At 37.1% G+C, this 23,239-nt stretch overlaps 2 protein-coding genes across 2 annotated transcripts; both read right to left on the minus strand.

The window, feature by feature from the left end:
* Positions 1-11,184: 11,184 nt before the first annotated feature.
* On the minus strand, positions 11,185-12,946 carry LOC145103794 (pentatricopeptide repeat-containing protein At1g71060, mitochondrial-like). Its single transcript, XM_079041057.1, has one exon. It carries the CDS (start codon positions 12,924-12,926, stop codon positions 11,313-11,315), a length of 1,614 nt encoding a protein of 537 aa, XP_078897183.1. The 5' UTR covers positions 12,927-12,946; the 3' UTR covers positions 11,185-11,312.
* A 6,636-nt stretch (positions 12,947-19,582) lies between these two features.
* Positions 19,583-22,447, minus strand: LOC145104216 (F-box protein At1g60400-like). Its single transcript, XM_079041490.1, has 6 exons — positions 22,428-22,447; positions 22,096-22,321; positions 21,067-21,120; positions 20,050-20,991; positions 19,768-19,964; positions 19,583-19,607 (listed from the first exon to the last, which is right to left on the minus strand). The coding sequence occupies exons 1-6, from the start codon at positions 22,445-22,447 to the stop codon at positions 19,583-19,585; spliced, it is 1,464 nt and encodes a 487-aa protein (XP_078897616.1).
* Between the last annotated feature and the right edge of the window lie 792 nt (positions 22,448-23,239).

A 23,239-nucleotide genomic window follows, 5' to 3' on the forward strand; every position in this document is an offset into this window, starting at 1 on the left:
TCATTTTCATGACCCATGGGTTATGTAGCCACCATGGAGCATCCTATGGGTTTAACCCAACTTGATAATCCATGGAGCATTAGTCCACTATATAAGTTATGGATGATTTATACAATCAACCCATATATTTAATTAGTCTTCTTTTGATCACATAATTAATTCTAAATTAATTCTTGATCAATACTAACTAAATATTATTATTCTTATTATTAATATATTAGAACTTATAATATATTAATAACCATAAGTGTCTTATTTCTCTCATTTGGTCTATCCAAGTGCATGATGCCATGCAACCCAAATGGACCATGCCGGGTCGGGTCAAGTACATACCAAATATAGTTATCGACTTAGACACTATATCCAACAATCTCCTACTTGGATAAGTCTAATAACTATAGTTGCAAGTATGACTTCAGGAACCGATCAGCAATCGTAGCTCTTTCAAGGTCTCTCAGAACTGAGATGATAAAGATACGCCATTTTAGATAAGTGATCATATAATCCTCTGTTCTAGATATCAGCCGGACAAACACATGGAACATGGTCTTGCTTATTGTCCAGCATTTGTTTCCCGATTTCCGATTTGTTTGACATAGAACTTAACTGAACACATCAATTTAGTTCTGACCGGGCCCGGTACATAGGTCAAAACAGAATCATCGAGGGGCCCAGATATCGCTTCTAATCCTAAAAGGAACAGATAAACTTCAACTCATATGTTTGCTCTACTACTTGTTGAATTACACACAAAGGTACGTTTTATAACATCGAGTTACCAATGCGTTTTCGTACAATCAATGCATAACCAACTCATAGGCAACAAATCATATCTCTAGGTTTGAAGACTTATATATGATATTACCGTCTCACGATCACTCGAGATAAATTCCATGAAGTGATACAAGTGAGCGTGGGTTGAATCCAATACTCAGAACTTATGAGCACTCATGAGTGTTGTAGCACCACTTTGTCTAACATCTTAGACCTCTACAAGCCAACCCATGACAGTCTTGATTCATATCTACTTCCATCATATGACCGACTGTGGAGAATTTGAATAATATGATATATACCATAACATAATTATTCTGGAAGTCAAAACATGCAAAAAGAAATAATAGTAAACGATTGACAAGAGATAGCAACACTTTACTCATCAATAACAAATTTTATTTATCATCAAATGTCAATTACACTTTACAAATTTCAAAATTATCTAACTTCTAAAAACTAATATCATCCTTTAGCCCTATGCGCCTTGCATGCTGAAGATGCTTAACCCTACTCAGTCCCTTCGTGAGGGGATCTGTCGGGTTCTCATCCAATGATACCCTCTTTGCCACGAGGATTCCTTCTTCTATTTGATGTCTGATGAAATGATATTTTATGTTGATGTGTCTGGATCTCCCGTGATCCCTTGGTTCCTTTGCTAAGGCAACTACACTTTCACTATCACAGAAAATTTCCATAGGCTCCTTAATAGCTGGTACAACTCCAAGGTCTACAATGAAGTTCTTTAGCCATATAGCCTCCTTTGCTGCCTCGCTTGCTGCTATATACTCTGATTCGCAAGTTGAATCAGCCACTGTATATTGCTTGGAACTTTTCCAAGTAATTGCTCCTCCGTTTAGGGTAAAGACCCAGCCCGACTGAGAGCGGAAATTATCCCTGTCATTCTGAAAGCTACCATCACTATACCCTGCTACTTTCAAGTCATCACTCCCACCAAGGGTAAGGACCCAGTCTTTAGTCCTTCGCATGTACTTGAGAATATTCTTTACCGCAGTCCAATGAGCCTTACCAGGGTTCCCCTGATATCTGCTGACCATGCTCAATGCAAAAGCAACATCAGGACGAGTACAAGTCATAGCATACATGATCGAGCCTACAACGGAAGCATATGGTACTCGACTCATCTCAGCTATTTCAGCCTCTGTACTCGGGCTCTGAGTTTTACTCAGTCTGGCATTACACTGGACAGGTAAATCTCCTTTCTTGGAATTTTCCATGCTAAATCTCTTCAGCACCTTGTCCAAGTAGGTACTCTGACTAAGTCCAATTAGTCTTTTACTCCTGTTTCTCAAAATCCTTATCCCTAGGATATAGGCAGCTTCTCCAAGGTCGTTCATAGCGAAACACTTCCCAAGCCAGGACTTTACTTCCTGCAAGGTTGGGATGTCATTTCCTATGAGTAGGATGTCATCCACATACAATACCAAAAAGCTAACTATACTCCCACTAGCCTTGACATATACACAAGATTCATCTTCGCATCTCGAAAAGCCAAACTCTTTGACTTTCTCATCGAAACAAAGATTCCATCTGCGAGGTGCTTGTTTCAATCCATAGATGGATTTCTCAAGCTTACACACTCTATTAGGGTACTCTGAACTGACAAAACCCTCTGGCTGAACCATGTAAACATCCTCAGTCAACTTTCCATTAAGGAAAGTGGTTTTGACATCCATTTACCATATTTCATAATCAAGAAATGCAGCAATGGCTAACATAACCCTAATAGACTTAATCTTGGCCACTGGAGAAAAGGTCTCATCATAATCAACTCCTGGAGTTTGAGAATAACCCTTTGCAACCAGTCGTGCCTTATAAGTGTGCACATTACCATCCATGTCGGTCTTCTTCTTGAAGATCCATTTGCACCCAACTGTCTTACGATTAGGTACATTGTCAACTAAGTTCCAAACTTGATTGTCATACATGGAATGTATCTCGCTGTCCATAGCCTCTTTCCATTTAGCAGCCTCAGGGCCTTCCATGGCTTCCGTGTAGCTGTTAGGCTCATCCAGATTTATCAGTGTGTTATCACTGATAAGTGTATCACCTTCTGCAGTAATATGGAAACCATACTAATGCTCAGGTGTATTCCTAACTCTGGTGGAACGCCTCAGAGGTACAGACTCTTCAGTCGACTCAACTGAAGTTTCCTCCTCAGATTGAGGGCTAGGGTTTGAGGTTCCTTCACCACTTAACTCTTGAATTTCTTCAAGGTCAATTTGCCTCCCACTGTCTCCTTGGCTTATGAATTCTCTCTCACGAAAGACTCCTCTTCTTGCTACAAAGACCACATTATCACTGGGTATGTAGAAGATGTAACCAAAGGATTTCTGTGGGTAGCCGATGAAAATACACCTCTCACTTCGAGGTTCAAGCTTATCGTGAGTCTCGCGTATCACGAAAGCCTCGCAACCCCAAATCTTGATGTGATCTAGATTGGGAACTTTTCCAGTCCACATCTCGTGAGGTGTTTTGGCAACCTTCTTTGTAGGGACTAGATTAAGGATATGGGCGGCAGTCTCTAAGTCATACCCCCAAGGTCCCATTGCGCCTCTCAGCTACACCATTCAACTGAGGTGTCCTGGGAGGTGTCAATTGTGAGACAATCCCACATTCCTTAAGATAGTCAAGGAACTCAGTATTAAGATACTCACCACCTCGATCGGATCGAAGCATCTTAATGTTCCTGCCCAATTGATTCTCCATTTCCTGCTTAAACTCTTTGAACTTTTCAAAGGTTTTTGACTTATGCTTGATTAAGTAGACATATCCATATCTATTGAAATCATCATTAAAAGTCACATAGAAGCGATTAGCATCTCTTGTGGCGGTTCTGAAGGGTCCACACACATCCGTGTGTATGAGGTCCAACAAACCTTCACCCCTAGCACAAGTGCCAGTAAAAGGTGACTTTGTCATTTTACCAAGAAAACAAGATTCATAACTATCATCTAACTTTAGGTCAAATGATTCCAAGACTCCATCCTTTTGGAGTTGGCCTATACGTTTCTTGCTTACATGTCCAAGTGCATGATGCCATCCTTGTAATTCTTGATCAATACTAACTAAATATTATTATTCTTATTATTAATATATTAGAACTTATAATATATTAATAACGATAAGTGTCTTATTTCTCTCATTTAGTCTATCCAAGTGCATGATGCCATGCAACCCAAATGGACCATGCCGGGTCGGGTCAAGTATATACCAAATATAGTTATGGACTTAGACACTATATCCAACACTTCGGTGGTATGTTGGGTCTTCCTGCCTCCTTCTTCTTTTGGAAGTCCCTCAAAACTTGCCCTTCTTCATTACACCCATAACAGGCTTTCTGGGTGAGGGTGCATTCGTTGGCATAGTGCCAAGGCTTTCCACATTTGAAACAAGTGACCCCTCCGTCACATTTCCCAGAGTGCTTCTTCTTGAACTTGTCACACCACTTAGCTTCTGATCCTCCTCCTCTCGAACCAGACTTCGAGAATTTACTTTTCTTGCTGGACTTCGAGGATCCATCGAACTTCCGTTTCTCACCAACCTCGGCCCTCTCCAGACCCTTTTCCTTCTGCTGGGTCTCCACATTCTTAGCTACTCGAACAGCTGATTTCAGAGGGTTGCCATTTTGACTGTTAGGCCAAAGTCAGCCGGCAGTCCGTTTGCGAACTTCTCAATTTTGGAAAGTTCGGTTGGCACTAGGTACGGAAACAACTTCATCTTTTCTGTGAATGCAGCAGCATAGTCGTCGATGCTCATTCTCCCCTTCTTCAAGTTTTGGAACTCATTGTTCAGATCAATCACATCTATCTCTGAAAAATACTGCGCCTTTAGTTGTTCCAAGAACTCATCCCATGACATCTTCAGAGCTTCTCCTCGCGGCATTGTATCCGCCAATAGCTTCCACCAGCTCAAGACTCCAGTTTTCAGTTGTCTCACAGCGAAGACGGTCTTCTGCTTCTCGCTGCAGTCGCAGCTCTCAAACACAATCTCCATCTCGGAGATCCAATCCATAATCTCAACAGGCTTTGGGCTTCCTGAGAGACTCGGTGGTTTCGCACCCAAGAAATTCTTGTACATCCGCCCATCCTTGTTGTTTCTCCTCTCCGGGCCATCCCTTTGCTCACCTTGAGTCCCCACTTGACTCACTTGGCGGCTGTAGTTCCCTTCCTCAGACTGCTCGGGAATCAGCTCGGTTGGCTCAACGTGTATGGTAGGTTCGTCCCTATTTTCAGGCATCATCTGTCTCATTTATTCCCTCTGTTCAGCTAGCATAGCCCGAATCATGGCTTGTACTCCAGCCATGGTGACTGGATCAGGTGCAGTTCCCACTACAACAGGTATTTGCTGAATCACTGGGGGTTGGTTTCCATTTCCATTAACATTCCCGGCTCCACTGCGGGTTCTCGCCATTTTGATCTATACACCGAATAAGGTAAATTTAGATCTTTATTTAGGATAGACGTTCAAATCATCCTTATCACTCCAAAACATTTATATGCTAGTTCTAATATCGTAGTCGTACGTTTAGAATCCTAAACACATAACGTTTCCATATCCGGTCGGTAACAGACCATAGATCCGAACAATTAACAGCATATCAAGGATAAAGCATTTAGCACATAAAGCATATTAGGCATACTTCCTAAATAAGCTAGTGCTCACATCTCATAATCATCGCTTAACATTCTAAGTTTAAGTCTAGAAATCCTACAAATTCCTAGTTCGCTTAAACTAATGCTCTGATACCAACTGTGACATCCCCATTTTCACGGCCAGAAAAGACCGATTTTTTTTATACTTTATTTCAAAATCAGAGTAAAATTTTAATAAAAGTGTTGCGGAATTTGTTCCCAAAAATAAAATATGATAAAGATTTATCAAAGCATTTCCGTAGAAATGTATTTCATTAAAAAGACTCGGGATGTCATGTTCGATACAGATCAAAAGTATAAACAATACAATATAAGCCTTACTACATTATTTCATATCTACAGACCTATATCCGTAATCCCTCATCCAAAACATCACATCTATGCTCGAGCGCCACTACCTGTTATACATGAAACTGAGTGGGTCAGGCTTGGGAGCCTGGTGAGCACATAAGGTTTTCAACCCACAATAAATAAGTTTATTATTTTCAACAACCAACAATAACCCGATTACCCGTTCCCGTTATCCTCACATTACGTCCCTAAACACCTATCATAAGGGACCTAGACTAAGGATCACCATCGGGATGGACACTACTGCTAAGGGGGTTCCTCAGCAATAAATGTCCTAAAGGCAACCATGTGGGGGATGGAGTACACCGGTGAACACATCGTTCACAAACACCTACAGGTTGCGAGCCTGCTAGCGTTCCACTAGACTATCTAGAAGAGTCCGTGGTCGTCATCTATACTCCGCTAGATGACTGAATCAACAACAACAACATCGAGGCCTCTCATCATTTTATCACACATCGTCTTATTGCATCTACCCATGTTTTACCCCAACATTTTTGTAGATATAAAATACATATATAGTTTAAATCATTTAAAACTTGTATAAAAACATTCATCCAGCATAGACAACAAGTATTCAGATAATATGCACACATAGCACGTAATTTATATAAAATACTTCATATCTATGTGTAAGATGAAAGTAACTATGCACTCACCTGAAAGGTGGTGACTCGGTATTTGAACAGCACTCCGTTAACTCAAAACAATTTTTCCCTTGACAAAACCTAGTATCAACATCACTAGGGTTTAGTCTAACGTTAACCGCGACTAATTAATAGTCTAGCTATTATTACTATTATATAAGCGCGACACAATACTTTTCACCCACTATATACAGACGAAGCCAGACATGGAACACCGGAGGGCAGGATCATTTTGACATTAAAGCACTTATGAAATCCAGCAACCCAAGCGGCCCTCCAAACCGGAACCCCCGTACCGCGAGTGGTTAAAAAGATATTATAACGACATTATATAACCCATAATAATAGCCCAAATAATTATTCTAAGGTCCTAATGACATTACTATAATTATTTAAAAGCTATATTAAAAGTTGCGTAGGCGTAGCTCACTTACAACGGGTTTTAAAGAAAATCGGGCTTTGCTTGGAGCAACGTTTCGAAACCGAAAGACCTTTTTTCTCGGGACTCCGGGAGCCTCGGGGCTTCCTTCGGGTGCTAGGGGTTCACCTAGACTTTAGGGAGGGTTAAAACCCTTAGAGAGAGAAAGTATTTTAGAGAGAGAAGTGGAAATGTGTGAAAAATCCGGAACATCTCGCATGCTATTTATAGGAGGCGAAGCCTCTCGGAACGTTGGGCGTTCAGCAGCTACGCGACGCGTAGCTTCGGATCATGTTGCCAGCTCGCATACAGCTGGCTCGCACTCGGAAGGGATAAGACCGAAGGAACGCTGGGCGTTCCTACTTCGGACGCGGGGCGTAGGGCGAAGCGACGTGGCGTTCATCGGATGCGAGGCTGGTCTTCATCGGACGGCTCAGATCGAGCCACGTCACCTATCTCGTATCAGGTCTCGCAAATTCAAGTGTAAACTTTAAAAATTCATAACTTTCGCGTACGAGCTCCGTTTTCGACGTTCATTATATCCACGCGTAGGCGGGAACGTACTCTACAACTTTCGTTTAGACTCCGTCGGCTAATTTTGAATTTATTTAAAAAGTTATATTATTAACAGGCCGGGACAGGATTGGTCCGTTAAAATCTCATAACTTCTTCATCCGACGTCCGTTTTCGTCCATCTTTTTATCGTTACGCTACCATTAATGAGATATTAGATTCTCGTTTAGGTTGTGTCGGCTAAAAACCGCTCAATCTATTATTCGAACTTCGGGCTGTACACCGCTAAGCCGAAACTTCGAAAAATCATAACTTCCTCATACGAAGTCAGATTTGGGCATTCTTTTTATGGACGCTCTCGGTTTAACGTATTCTACGACTTTCGTTTAGGTCGCTAAGGTTAAAACTCGCTCTATCGTAAATTTACTATTTACGCTTCCCGGTATTGTGTCGGTTCCGTCGCGAAACTTCAACAGGTCATAACTTCTTCGTTATAACTCGGATTTCGGCGTTCTTTATATCCTCAGAATCCTTGTTTCGACCACTAAAACTTTATATAAAGATATCGGGCTTATCTCACACTTTAATTTTGACACTTATTTTTATTCTTTATTTATTATAAGTTTATAAATATATAATAAGCACATAAATTCACATAATTCACATAATACTCAAATATTTCATCTTTATTACTTCCAAAAGAGTTACAATAGTTGACCTAGACTATTACATCATCTAAAAATGATTAGCCCCGAAACTCGGACGTTACATATTCTTCTTCTTCCTTTCTCCTTCTTCCAAACCAAGAAAAGCTCCAAAATGACCCAAGATCAAGCAAGGATGAAGACTAGGATTTTTCTGAGGTGAAAGAGGGTTTGAGGCTGATAAGAAACCCTAAAATGGGTTTAGAGATGCTTAAATACGAAGGAAAACCTAAAAGATCATGGGATGGGGCTGCAACAGCTTTCACGTTGTGGACCTCTAAGTCTCACGACGTGAGACTAGTCCCGAACAAAAGTTTTCATATAACTCATCTCACGTCATGATCCCCTATGTCTCACGTCCTGAGGCTTCTTTTCTTCCAAAATCCTGCCTTTTGACTCCTTGAAACCCTAATTCGATTCATCCTGGAAAATGGGTGTTACATTATTTTTTGATGGTGTGACTTTAGTCAAGATCATTATGTTGTGTAAGTGTTTGAAAGCATTTAAGTGAGTAATCCATCTCTTCTTACAAAGAGACTGTTGTGATATGTCATCGAGACTTAACCCCATCATTGGATGTCTTGTTTAGGTTAAGCCTGGGAATCACAACAAAGAAAGAATAGACGTCAGCCTTCGTCCGGGAGGGGATCCCGGAACAAAACTCCGACGAACTAGTCAGTATCTAGATGAGAGAATTAAGGTTTAGCTTAAGATGGATAAAGAGGTGATCCCTTCTCTTGGAGGAGAAGGGTTCTTTTTATACATGTTGTTGTGGGGACAGACCCCCAACAATACCTTTTTGTCCTTTTTGAGCTGACAGGATGTGGAGGCGTCCTATTGGCGGATCGTGCTTCACTAATGGTTGCTCACTATTGGTGCAGAACTACTATAGGAAAGCGTTCTGAGCACCACACTTGTCGCTCTGAGGCATCTGGTATTATTTTGTCTTGCTGTAGACCGGAGCTTCTCGTCTCAGGCCTTACCTTGGTGCTAGAGCGTCGAGACATAAGTGCGAGATCACGGAGACGAAGACCCGGGCTTAGCATTTGTCAAGCAGTGACCGTTGACTAGGTCGCCCTTGGGTAACGGTCTCGTTATCTTTGACGTATTCCTAATGAGATACGTTAACAGACATTCAGTGTTTGTTTTTTGGCTAAAAGTTTTTTGACCTCTTATGTTTGTGGGTGAAAAGACATTTGAGGAAAAGAGTGGTTATTTTTCAAAAGACAAAAGACATAAAAAAAAATCTTTTTGACCTCTTTTTCCAAAAGAGAAAAATATTTTTTGATTTTAGTAGACGTTTTTTAAGTTCCAACCCTACATGATATTTCTTTTTCCACAACCATCGTCGTCGTCGCCCTTCCGGTGTTGCCACCACCGTCGCCGCCACCACCACCACCACCACCTCTGCCACCATAACCTCTGCCCCTACCACTTTTGCCCCTACCTCATCCACCACCTTCATCGCCAGCAACACCACCGATCTTCTTTATGAAGACTTTAAAAAATAACATTTTTTATGAAGACTGAAGACATGAAAAAAAAACTTTAGGTCCATATTTTATTCCGCGGATATGTAAAAAGACCGAAGACATTTTGTCTCTTCAAAAACAAACACTGCCTAAGAAACTAGATAGTGAAAATCTTGTACAATGGTTTTTGATATTACCTTAAAAGTCTCATTTGATTTTAGTGAATCAATCATCGGTGACTGAGCCAGACACGGTATCTCTGCCAAAGTGGAGTAAGCTTTTTGTGTAGTATCAACCATTATATATACTTGTGTTCAATCTTCTCCCCTAAACTTTTACTATTTTGCATTTGACATATCGGTGGTTGGAAGAAATATTGTATTATTGAACCACTTTATATTTTATTGTTATATAAATCAAATTGTTGTGTTTCTTGTTACAAACTTTGTTTGGAGTTGTTCAATAACTTGTATACTGCCCTGGGTGCACTTCCAACCATCATTCTTGTTCGTAACCGACGACTACTTCAAGATGAAGGCAAAGGGGCAACATTTGAATTCAAATGTGTGCTCCCCCATTATGTAGAAATTTGAATAGTTTAAGGAGACTGGAGTCCTAAAGGTAATTTTCGCTAGACCTGGCAATTTGAGACACAAATTTGTGTGTGACACGACACGAATACATATTGAAAAGAGAGATAAAACTTATTTCTATTCGTGAATTCGTGTCATGTCAAATTCGTGGCTGACACATGAAAATGACACAAATACACGAATTGACAGATCTAATTTTCGTTGCTTGTAGTAGGTTCATTATATATTTTTCAAGTACACAATTTTCATGTTTGTTGTTTTATATTTTAACACAAACATTAACAGATATATTTAAGGGCTTAAACCAATTTTGAGGCAAGGAATGGCATTATGGTACATAACTGAATATCATTGAGCAGAGCACATGCCGTGTTGAATGTGACAACTCTTTGGAACAGGGAGTTGATTCGTATACAACAATTTTTCTTCAAACACTACAATTTATGCTTTAAAATGTTGTACTGTACAATCCTATAAAACATAAATTGTTATGCATAGAAAAAAAAATGTTGTGTACAAATCACTTCCCTTTGGAATAAGAATTGATATCCAAATGTGGCCTCCACTAGTTATAACAATTTCTTGCCTCAAAAACAATGAGGGTGTCAGAGAGGTCAACCATAATAAGTGTGGACAATATGGAAGAAGTAGCAACGTGAAGGAGGTTGCGTCAACCACATGAATGGCAAGATCGCCGCCCCATATGGTGTGGTACCCTTCCCATTCGGCGACCATTTCTTGAGCATCTCTCACCCAATTGTGAATCTGTTTTCAAAGTGGACAAGTATATGATGTTGTTAGGTGGATCCAAATAAGTGAATATGTTTTGAATGGATCTGGATCGGGTAAGCAAATCAATATAATGTTATTTAAATTTAATGTTTTATATATTTTTTTTATTTTTTGTAACTATTTTATTAAAATTGGGTGTGGAGTGTGGGAAAGGAAAGATGACAATTTCCATGTGATTTGGGAAGTTTGGGAAGGAAAGAGAAAGAAAGAGGAAAAACTAATGTGGAGCCACTAAGAAGAAAGATACAAAAATAATTAGTAAGGTTAGGAAGCAAGTAAAATGTCAATATATAACCTAAAACTTCAAATCTTACACTTGATATTGTCCCCTAAATTATCAAACAAACCAAAGTACAAGTTTTTTAACCTTTCTCAACTAACCACCAAAAGTGTTTTCAATTTCTCAAGCCTACGAGTCAACATTATCACAACATCCTCCTTCCCTTCATCAACAAGAGCTTTTTTCAATCTATTAAACATTAGTCCAGGAGGCCTTATCCCCATATCCATCATCTCTTCCAGATACATACAACAATCCTGCAACTTTTTCTCGCGACACAAACTGTCAATCAAAGTAGAAAACATATGCATACCTGGTAAAACCCCTTCACCCTTCATCTCCTCCCACACACCTATCGCCATATCAACCCTACCTTCATTACAAAACATCCTCACCATGATCTCATAAGTACTCACACTTGGCTCACATCCAAACTCATCTTTCATCCGTTTGAAAACACTATAAGCCTCTTTCGTTCTTCGATCTTTCACAAGATGATGAAGAATTATGTCAAAGGTACGTGAATTTGGTCCGATCCCATATCTCCTCATCTCTTCAATCACCATGAAAGCATCATCCATTTGCATTGACCAACAGTAAGACCCCACCATTGCATTGTAAGTTGGAGCTTCTGGTAAGTGCCCACAAGACTTTGATAGCTTGAAGAACATTAAAGATTCGTTTAATCTCTTTTCGGAGCCTAACCCATTGATTAATGTGCAATATATATGTGGGGTTGGATTTATATTCTTTGATTTCATCTCATCAAACTTGTTGATTGCTTGATCATACTTTTTTGCTTTGCAATAAGCGTTTATGATGATTCCATAAGCAACAGCATCTGGTTCGAATCCATCGCCTTTCATTTCTCTGTAAACTTCATCTAGTTTCAGTAGATTCATTTCTTGACCCCAACCTTCTAAGAGAATGGTGTACGACTTTATATCTGGTTTGAATTTTGTCTTTTTCATTTTATCAAACACTTGCTGTGCACTCTCAACTTGTCTTGACTTGCAAAGAGTATCGAGAAACCTGTTGTAATCATGAAGTTCAGGCTTTAATCCGAACTTCTCCATTCTCTCGAATACCTCTATGGATTCTTTCACTTTCTTTGCTCTAGCGTACCTCCTCGAAATCAAAGCAAATGTTGAATTGCCCAGTACCCCTTTAATTTTCATCTCATTAACCAAGCTCCATATAACTTTGAACTGTTTGATCTTTCCTAGAGCTTCGATTAAGGCATCGTAGCTATCTGAAGTATGTTTGAATCCATTTTGTTTCTCTGCCCATCTGAAGAAAAAAAGTGCGAAAACTCCGGCATTACTCAGTTTTTGCAGAACCTCGACAACAAGAGCGGGAGAGAGTTCAATTTGAGTGGAGTTCAACAGAGACTCTAGTCGTGAAGTATCACGATGAGTTGAGATCATTTTGCAGAGCTTCTCCGCTTCAGTGATGATTTGGGGGTTTAAGGCATCTGGATTTTCGATGGTTTTGTTGCAGAAATTTCTGAGATGAAGATGAAGCGATGAAGGGGGGAGTTTAGTCTGATTTGAAGTTTGAGATTCGTTGATTATTTCGCTTGAGCTGATTGTAACAGTGATTGATGGGGGTGATGACGACGAATGAAGTGAAGAGCGGAATATCTCAGGTGTTGTTGCTGCTGAACGCTTGAGAATTTGCGAGAACGCCATTTTTGTTGGTCCCATTAACACTACTACTACGTCTCTCATCTCATATTCGGTGAAATGTCAAAGAAATAAGACATGATTTTTAGGTAAATTACACGAATAGTCCTTGTATTTTGAGGTATTACGTGTGGTTTATATAATCATAAATAAAATTCGAAAATATCATGTTCAAATCTTAATTTTAAACATTTTAAAATAAATTTTTGTTATTTAAAATAAATTCGTTATTAAAAAAAAGATAAATGAAATGTAACACCCTTTCAAATTGCTAGATGACTCAAATTCTCTCTCCTTCATTTCTCTCTTCTTCACTACCGCCAACCACCATTTCTATCTCCTCATCGAAGACTTTGAAGATCAGACAAAATCTGATAACACCCGTAAATCTCATGTTTGGTTTAACCAATGACGATATTCAGGCACACAAGCTTTACGAGTTGCTAACAACAAAAAAAAAAACTAGAAACTCAATTGATCCTTATACACAGTCCATTCCGGATGAGCTACCAATGAGTACTATCCGGTTCACATTCCACCTCAAGACGACAGTCTAGCAAAAGTGGACTAGATTGTCATTGTCAAGCCAACCAGTAACCGTTAATTTTAATCAATACTTTGGATATGTTATTGTCGATCCAAAACGCTGACATGTCTCTTTTCGATTATTTTATTGAGCATACTACTAATTCTCCGAATAAATCGTTGGTATATATGATATTTATATTTTAGAAAGGACAAATATGATATTTTGTCATTTATTTAGGACATATATGAAATTTTCCCAACTAAAAAAGAAACTTGCAATAGTATGTGTTTGTTGCAAGTGTGGTCCCTATTAGACCTCAAATGACTATATTGCCCTTATTTTATTTTTATCTTTTATTTTTTTGTTTTTTTATTTTATATAATTATTTAGATATCCTCACCATCAACACTTGTCTCTCACCTCTCCATCTGAAAAGCTCACTGCCACCATCCATTTCAGTTCGTAAAAACCACCATGCCACCATCTTTTTTTTTCCTCATTTTAAATGTTTTCCAAAATTGAATAATTGTTTAAATTTTCTCAGTTTGTAAAACCTTGTAGAACCTGAAAGCTTTTTTACTTTAGATTTTGGATATCTGATTTTTTTTCATCAACGTCTATACATTCTAGGACGAAAAGCGTAACATCCTAAAATTTCAGTTCAGGATGTTGGCATATATCAATGTAATGAATGGTACGTATTTGTACTAATAGAAAGACCAAGGCCCTTACGCCATGTAAAAGTGGGACAAAATGTGTGCCACACCCCCAAACCAGAATGGCGGAAACGTTCGGGGGCGGATGACTTCTTGTATTGTATCATAACAATTGAATATAATAATGAAGAAAGCAAACACAACCATCATCAATATAATTTAAAAGGTTACATTGTTGTACGTGTTACACGTTTCCAAATAAAATACATCATGATGACAAAATAAGTTTTGAACTTAACGCCTTAGCGTCCCGTCCTCAAAAGCAGTTGATTACCTGTTCACTGAATTCCTGAGAATACAAGTAGTTTTGAAAGAGTGTCAACAATTAAGTTGGTGAGTTCATAAGATTTTATTTGAGAAAGAAGTCGTTTTCCTTTGTAAAAGAGAATGAGTGTGATTCCATAAAATCCAATATTTTCTTTATAAGATGTGAAATGAAAGCTCTTATGTTATGCAAAAAATGTACCCTAGAAAGACCCATAGATTCCTTCTAATAATCACCCAGTGTATATAAGTTATATAAAATTTAAGTTAAATAAACTGTCGAATATAATGGGTCTACCCTAGGCCCACAACTAAACAAGGAACAGGAAATAAGGCGGGCCCACCAATTCTAAGTCGATTACGACTCAATTTTATATAACCCGAACATGTACACTCAGCAATTATAGCTGAAAACTAACAATCCTAGATGAAAAGTAGTCTTAAAACTGAAGACCGAAAATGTACTAGTGTTTTCCATACTAATAATAGTATTGGTAAGTTTAAATCGACATAAAACTTGTGTTGAGTAAATGAAATCCCCGTAAATCCTATGTTTTGTTAATACTCTATGTGAGTTATTATAACCATGCTATGACCGGGATGGCCTGTGACGACGTTCTTCAGGCGTCGGAACTGGTATGACATTTGTCACCCGTAGACCTCGAGGTCCTACTGCAGCTAACAACAAGGTGTGGGGTGTCAATCCCAATATAGATCTATACACAACTATCACGCTCTCCCTACAAGAGACTCTGGTTACAATACAGGACTTAAATGTGTTACTTGAAAAGTACCGTGAAGCGATGACTCACAAACTAGCCATTAATGAATTTACGTGTTTCGACTGAAAACCCTTTTTAGTATTGAATTGAACATAAACTATACCTATTATAGTTTATCAAAATGTTTGTTATGATGAAAACCCCTTTTGTATAAATGAAACCTTTAGAAATGAGTTTGTAGTGTAAATGATCCCTAAACTATACCTATTATAGTTTATCAAAAAGTCATAGTGGTAGTGGACATAAACTATACTTATTATAGTTTATCATAATGTTTGTATACAATGGAAGTCCTTTTGTGTTCTAACATATGCCTATTTACCAAGTAAGATGACATGTAATATAACAACATATATTTATATAATAGCACACACACCTTGCTCAACAAGTTACAAGGTGTAAATGAAATTGTTAACCATTTTCTAGTTTTAACCTTTTTGTTCCTGTCCTTAGAAAAATCATAGAAAAATCATTTGAAGTTGAAATCAGAATCCGTAAATTCTGAGAGTTTGGAAAATGTGTCTAGTTTGTTCCTAATTTTTATTATGATTTTTAAAGACCTTTAACTTGTGTAAAAATGTCCATATTCACAGACTGGTCCGGACTTGTTCTTGAAATGATAGGCTGTTTTGTAAAAATCACCATAAATTGTAGAAAAATCGTATGAAGATGTTCAAGTAGTCATTTTAAAGGTATGAACCTGAACTACTTGCATATTAAACATTTTTTGAAAGATAAAAAGTTTAAGAAGGCCAAAACAGTCCGTGAATGGGACTTAACTTTTCTGATGAAAGCTGTTGGTTGAGTTTAGTTGTGTTCTTGGTATTTTAACTTGTATTCCCCCCCCCCCCCCCCCCACATAAAAACTTAATAAAACATGAAAAGATAGGGGTATGAACTCACCTTGAGTGATTTCAGTAGATGGATGATGAAGAGAAGGAGTCTCCAAGTCAAGAACACTTGGGAAAAGCTTGAAGATTTGAAGATCTAACAACAAATATGACAATATTTGTATAAGGAACTCATGATTTGAGTGAAGAAGTGTAAGGAAAACAAGTGAGGGATGAAATATCTTACCAAAGGTGGATGAGAAGCCTTAGAACTCCTGGAGAATTCGAGATTTTGGAGAGAAGAGTGAGAGAGAAAAGTGTATTTTGCTAAAAGGTGAAGTTGGTGATTTTTAGAAAGGTGTAAGAGTGGTTGACTCTTGGTGGGTGTGTGTGTTAAGGAAGCTTGTGGGGAAAGGTAAAAGGTACAAAAGTAGATAGGGCCGATGTGAATAGTGACACAAAGCATAAAGCATGAATAGTGAATAGGATGTGTCATAGCTTTTGGGAAAAGTCAATGGGCAACTTTATGTACCTTGACTTAGCTTCTAAGAAAAGTGTGAGTTTTAAATACAAGAATCCTTAGAGTGTGTATATTTTATGATCTTGGAAGTTTAAAAATATTAAAATATGGATTTATACGAAAATCCCGTGCGAAAATCATCGAAAACGAGCTTAAAACGGAGTCGGGGTCGAAAACCGGGTGAAATAGAGCTTCCTGCGAAGTTCCTCAGATTGGACCGAAGTTCGGTCCTGAGAGGGTGAGAACCGAAGGCGAAATGGCCCGAAGGCGAAATGGCCCGAAAGCGAAATGGGCCGAAAGGAGGTTCGGTCCGAAGTGGCTTGACCCGAAGGCGAAATGGAGCGAAAAGGGACGCTTCGGTTTCGGTCCCTGTAGTTTCGGTCCTTAGCAGAGTTCGGTTCCTTAAGGGACCTTCGGGTTCGGTCCTTGGAGCTTCGGCTCTAAGAGGGTTCGGTTCTAATAGAGAGGTTTCGGTCCTTTAAGGCTGTTTTTCGTATAAGCTTCCCGTTTTGAGCGGTTTTTCACCAAGTTAAGTGTCGGGATGCCCCAAATGATTATAAAAAGTTGAAATTAGTTTTGAGAGAGATTTGGGAGAGATTTAGGAGAGATTAAGATTGATAAAGAGAGATTGAAAGAGACTTTGTTTGTGACCTTTTTGAGTGTTTAGCTTCGCAACGCAAGGTTCGTAAACCCCGTTAAGCCATGTTTAAGAGTCTTACACACCCCCGATGGGTATGCAATAGTGTTTTATCGTTTTGCTACCTCACTTACCCCGATTCGGGTTTAAGAATTTAAATCATACGAACCTTCCAAATGATAACTTCTTATTAAAATAGCGAGTTGTACAGTAATTACATAACGTAAACCCTAGTATACAAGGGTTAGCTGAGTTGACCGGTTTGACTTGTTGACTTTATTTGACTTTGACCTGACTAGAAATTGACGGTTGTCACAATGTGAAGAATGTTGCCAATATGCATTACATGATGTTTTATGATGAAACTATAATGAGGAATGTTATAATATAAATTATTAGTGTACAGATGAAAAAAAAATATCACTTGAATATGAACTCAAAGAAATAGCAAAACAAATTGTTATAATTGGCAAAAAAAAAAAAGAAGGTAAGTTGATATAGGGTGCAAAACAAGATAAAGTTGAAGTAAACTTGTAAATGGGTTATGGTATATGAATTACGTCAGAAGACATTGTTTGCGTATGATTCGATACATAAAAAGTTGTTGGGAACACAAAACCAAAGCACAAATACTTGTATTTGATTTTTATAGCAATGTGCTTGAGTGTTACTAGTGAAAGCTTGGTTCCATTGCATGGAATTAAGGGTTTATTCACCCATGTGTAAAGTCATGACAAAAAAGAAGAATTGGCAAAAGGAATAAACTTATTTGGAGTTGAGACAAAGAAGTTAGGGCAATTCGAAAAAGGGAAGTGATTCGTAAACAATAGTATTTCTCCATACACAACAATTTAAGTTTTATAAAATTGTACAATCCAACATTTTAAAGTACAAATTGTTGTGTATGAATCAACTCTCATTCGAAAATAGTATATCCTTTGGTTGTTGAGAAAGGAAGTTGTCCCACCCTATGTTCATGGAATATAAATTGAAACGTAAATCCTTTTAGCAAAAGTAATCTAAAGGATGACTCTAATACGAATCCATGAATATAAAGATCACTGAAATTCTAGTCTGTATGAGTGAGTTATGATTGTTTGAACTTTCCACTAAAAATAGACTGCCTGGGAATGAGTTTTAGTAAAGTACATTGCCATTCTTGTGGTCCAGAAAAGTCCCTGTAACATGTGCAATGTCAGGTCTTAATTTAGCCTCTCATTTCACCCGCACACTTCTTGACACTATCTAGGGGTGAATTTGAGAGCTCAAGACCTGGAGATTGAAGCTCTATCCAAGGGTTTCCAAAAGGATTATGAATCAAGGCTTCTACATCATGGATTGAAGGTAATTTCTTCTTCTTAGCAAAGCTTAGATAAGCTTTAATGGTTATAATGTGCAAAGTTATAGGGGTGCGATGCGTCTGTTGATATAATGAAGAAGAGAAATTAAATATCCTCCTACTTTTGTTCTTACAAATCTTCCTACCTAATTAAATGATAACATGTGTCATATTAGTATACTAAAATATCATTAAATGAGCATTAAATGTTACACATGTCACTATTTAATTGGGTAGGAGGATATTTAGGAATAAAAAGTAGGAGGATATTTAATTTCTCAATGAAGAAAGTTATCGTATTAGATTATAAGTTAGGTCCTGTACATAGTTATAATCCGTTAGTTGGCAGTTATACCTGTTGACAGTTAGATGGCAGTTATGTTAAGTATTAACCAACCGACTCCCATGAAGGGTTGTGTCAGTTAGTTGTCTATAAATATGTATAAACTCTGTATGTAAACGTTTGGTGATTATAATACAAGATTTATTAGTTATTTTCTGTGTAAAACTCTCATCTTCTCCAACATATTGATATCAGAGACAATTTCTCTTCATGTCGATTGCCATCACAAACTCAATTGCAAAAACTAAATGCATTGGAGTATTCAGATTCAAGTCTTGGAATCACAAGACTCATGGGAAATCATAAAAGAAGCAACAAACAGATGAATTAAAGGAATCAAAGAAAAGAGATAAGTAAGCCCTGTTCCTGATATGATTTAGTAGAATTACCTAAAGGAAAGAAACCCATTCATGGGTTTACAAAACAAAAATCAATCAAGTCTAAATTTAATCCTTGGATTATATATATTACTAGATATTCTGGTTTCATATGGAACGACTTCTAGCTTGTATTCAAGATCCAATATATATCAACTGGTTTCTCACTTGAAATAAGATATAGGACTATTATCTTTGAGGTTGTATCTTCCAAAATGTTGAACAAGGTATATATAGTAATCAATAACAGAAGTCAAAAAAAGTAAGATTCAATAAAATTAAACAAAATTCAATTCCAAATTCACAAAAATTTGCATGAATCCAATGGGGTCAAACATCTTCATATTGGCCAATAATTAGCAGCCCTGAAAAGTTAATGATATGATGTGTTAAAGTTTTAATTCTGAGAAGAAAGAGAACATTAAGAACTGAAGACAAATGTAGTTGCAAAAATATAAACGTGTTCCGACTGAACCCACTACTAAAAGATATAATATATAAAAGCGCTATTATGAAAATTAATACCTTTGGGATAAAATTTCCTTGGGTAATTTCATGACTAAAGTGGCATTTGGGGAGTTCTCAAGCAAGAAGTTTCTAGCTTCAATAGACATTTTTACTTTGTAGGGATCCACATGCATGCTGGAGTCTATAGTCAAGCAAATCAAGTTGGTAAAAGGTGAAGAATTGTGCAATAATAAATCCGGAAATGATGAAATACACTGCACAAAAACAAAAATAAATATATACATTATAGATTGTATATATTTTTTCATAGAGAGCATATATATAATAATATCACCATACCTCAACAGTGTAAGCATCAAGTGTAACATATCTGGCACTATGGAGCTTCTGAAGCATGTGAATAGTTTTGAGAGCATCTTCCTTCTTGTATGGCATTTTTAACCAACATATACTCACTTCATTTAGAGAAGTGAAACAATCTTTGAACAATTGTGGATGTGGAAAACCCATGTAGCACAAAGATGAAACTCCTGCTGGAGCATTCAAGAGCTTGATGATGCAATGATATATTGTGAGATTCTCAAGTTGAGGTGCAATCAGATTGATGACTTTTGAACTACATTTGCCACCGATAAGCATGAGATTAGAAAGCTGAGGGGTAATGATGTCAAATTCCTCCACATCCGCATTAATAACAAAAGATTCTAGAGTGAGGTGCTTTAAGTTTACACACTTGGAGAAAACATCACCACTCAATACGATGCCACTGAGATGCAAAGTTGTTAAAGCTGGAAAATCCCAATGTGTTTTGGGTGTAATATTGCAAGCTCCGATCACAATGCTAGTCAGTGTGAAATGTTTGAGTGACTTAGAGGTAAACATGAAAGGAGGGTTATTTGGGAGGTGGTGTGTGAGCCAGATAGTTAGTTGTTGGACATTGTGAGAGGACACATAATCTGCAATCTTTCTCACAAAAAAGTCATTAGCTGCTCCTTGGAAATGTAGCTTTAACAAAGACACTTCTCTTTGATGATCGCGATGAAACAAAACATGAGTCATGAATTCAGCAAACCTAAGTAAAGACCCAAAATGAGAGCTTGAGAAGTTGAGAAAGGGCATTGATGTCCACAGAAGCTTCCATCTTGATGACAACAAACATGTTTCAACAACAAATTTCATGTCAAAACAAGACAAGATCTTATGAAGAAGCTCATCTGGCAATCTGCTCAATCTGTCTTGTTCTACAACCCACCTAACATTATTGTGATCAAATTCCATTCTCTGTTATTCACACAATCCTGTCAAGCACTTATACACTCAATCCTAGTTTTCTTGTGCTTCTGATAGCCAGATAACCATCATTCCTTCTCTTTTGAGTCCACAGATCACATTCCCATAGCAAATGATAATCTGCACTTCATAATGTAAAAGTTAAATCGTTAATAGATAAGAGTACTTCTTATATATATGTTGAGTCCTAATGCAAACAAAGCCAACTAAATACTATATGGAACACAGATTAAGACATAACATCAATAATGTATCAGATAGTGCTGCTTATAAGTTACTCCAAGGTTGGTCTTATGATCTCATGGCCTCCCTCAGACATGAGACATCTCATACATTTTTATTTTCCAACATCAATTCATCAGATAACATCTTGAATATTTATGCCACTTTTGTAAATGTATCAAGGCGATTTGCAAATTTCATAATTCTTTTAGCTAGCTGATAAGTGTATGATTCTTATTCTAACAAAGACATGCTTTATTCCTATTCTGCTAGTGAAATTAAGAATCCAAAGAGGTCATGATATAATTCTACATCCTACACTGAGAACCCAATTTTTCACTTATAATACAAGTGTATAAATGCCCAAAAGAAGTAACTAAAAGACCACAAGAACATGTATAAAAATGTATGTTCATATGAGAAAACTAAATACTATAAAACATATGAATAATGAAATGGGTTAAACCAAAAGCCCCAATTCCATCTGATTTGGTTAAGAGTGGGATCATCAATTAACAGGTCGTATATATAGATTAACATTAAAAAAACTAACAATCATGCCAAATACGTCATTTAAAAAACTTGATAAGAATTATTTTGATTACTCACAAACAACATTAAATACCTATCACCTATCAGACAAAAAGCTCTATAACCTATGATCAACTAAGATGCAATAACGATTAAAAAACGTAAAATGATAACGTCGATGAAACTCGAACAAGAGGAAGTTGATAATTAATGCATGGATGACGACGAAAAATTAGGGATTGACAGAGACGTACCTCCGAAATTAAATTATACCGCCATCGAAGGCAATTATGGTTGATTGTATGTTATCGGCAATCACCTTATGAACCCCTACACTTTAACCAGAGATACACCATTGAATGTTGATTGTATCGTTGGGGATGTTTTAGCTTTGATTAAAAACCCTTTTATTGCGTGTTTTCCATAAACAACATATCCGCATGCCAAACTCGCTATTATGCTATCAGCTTCTTTTCCCGCCCAATATTTATAAATCAACTTCCCAAAATGCCCATGCATACCCTTTAAATTCGTGATTTGCATATCTTCCTGATTTTTTGCATTTGACCTGTACAAACATTTAAATGACTCCCTTTAAATTAGGTAAATATAATGCTATTAATTACCCATATTTATCTATACTAAAATTACTACACAATCTTACTCATATTTACTTGTCATTGATATCCTTCATCGGTTTAATCCCATTAATTTAGGGATATCTGATTCAATTCTTTTTAAAATTTTATTTAAACATTCCAAGCAGTTGATCCTTTGTATCTCCTATATTAAAAAAAATCAAGGATTAAGTTTCCCAATATATATATATATATATATATATATATATATATATATATATATATATATATATATATATATATAGAGGGTTAGGTTCATGTGAGACGGCCTAATTTTGTAAGATCGTGAGACGCATTTTTTTATTTTTTTTAGTTAATTCAAGTTCCGAAAATAATATTTAAAAAAAGAATTTTTGGATTTTTCCATTTATTTTGCATTTTAAAATTATTTTTTAGAATATGTATATTGTAAATATTGCATTTACAAATATATTATATTTTAACTTAAAATAAATTAGTATATAACATGATATCATAAGTATTAAATATTGCATTTAAATTCTAATTAGTAGATAAAATAAATTAGAAATGTATAAAATAAAAATGTGATGGACTAAAATTAGCAACCAAACTTCACCTCTATTTTTAGATATATGAATAGTATGCCCGGAGGAATACTATTTATATCTCCAAAAATGGAGATGAAAATAAGATAGGGTTGGAGAAGAACGGCGGGGAATACTATTCATATCTCCAAAAATGAAGATGAAAATAGGATAGGATTGGAGAAGAAGGGGGGAAGAAATGGGGAAAAAATGGATTTTGGGGTGGGTCTGCTTCATTTTTGTTGCTTTCTCTCTTCCCGTAAAACACCGTTCTCAGACACCAACAAATGACCTTTGTTGCTT

Source organism: Lactuca virosa, chromosome 4 (genome assembly GCF_052849685.1).
Source record: "Lactuca virosa cultivar CGN04683 chromosome 4, Lactuca_virosa_CGN04683_v6, whole genome shotgun sequence".
Lineage (NCBI taxonomy): Eukaryota > Viridiplantae > Streptophyta > Magnoliopsida > Asterales > Asteraceae > Lactuca > Lactuca virosa.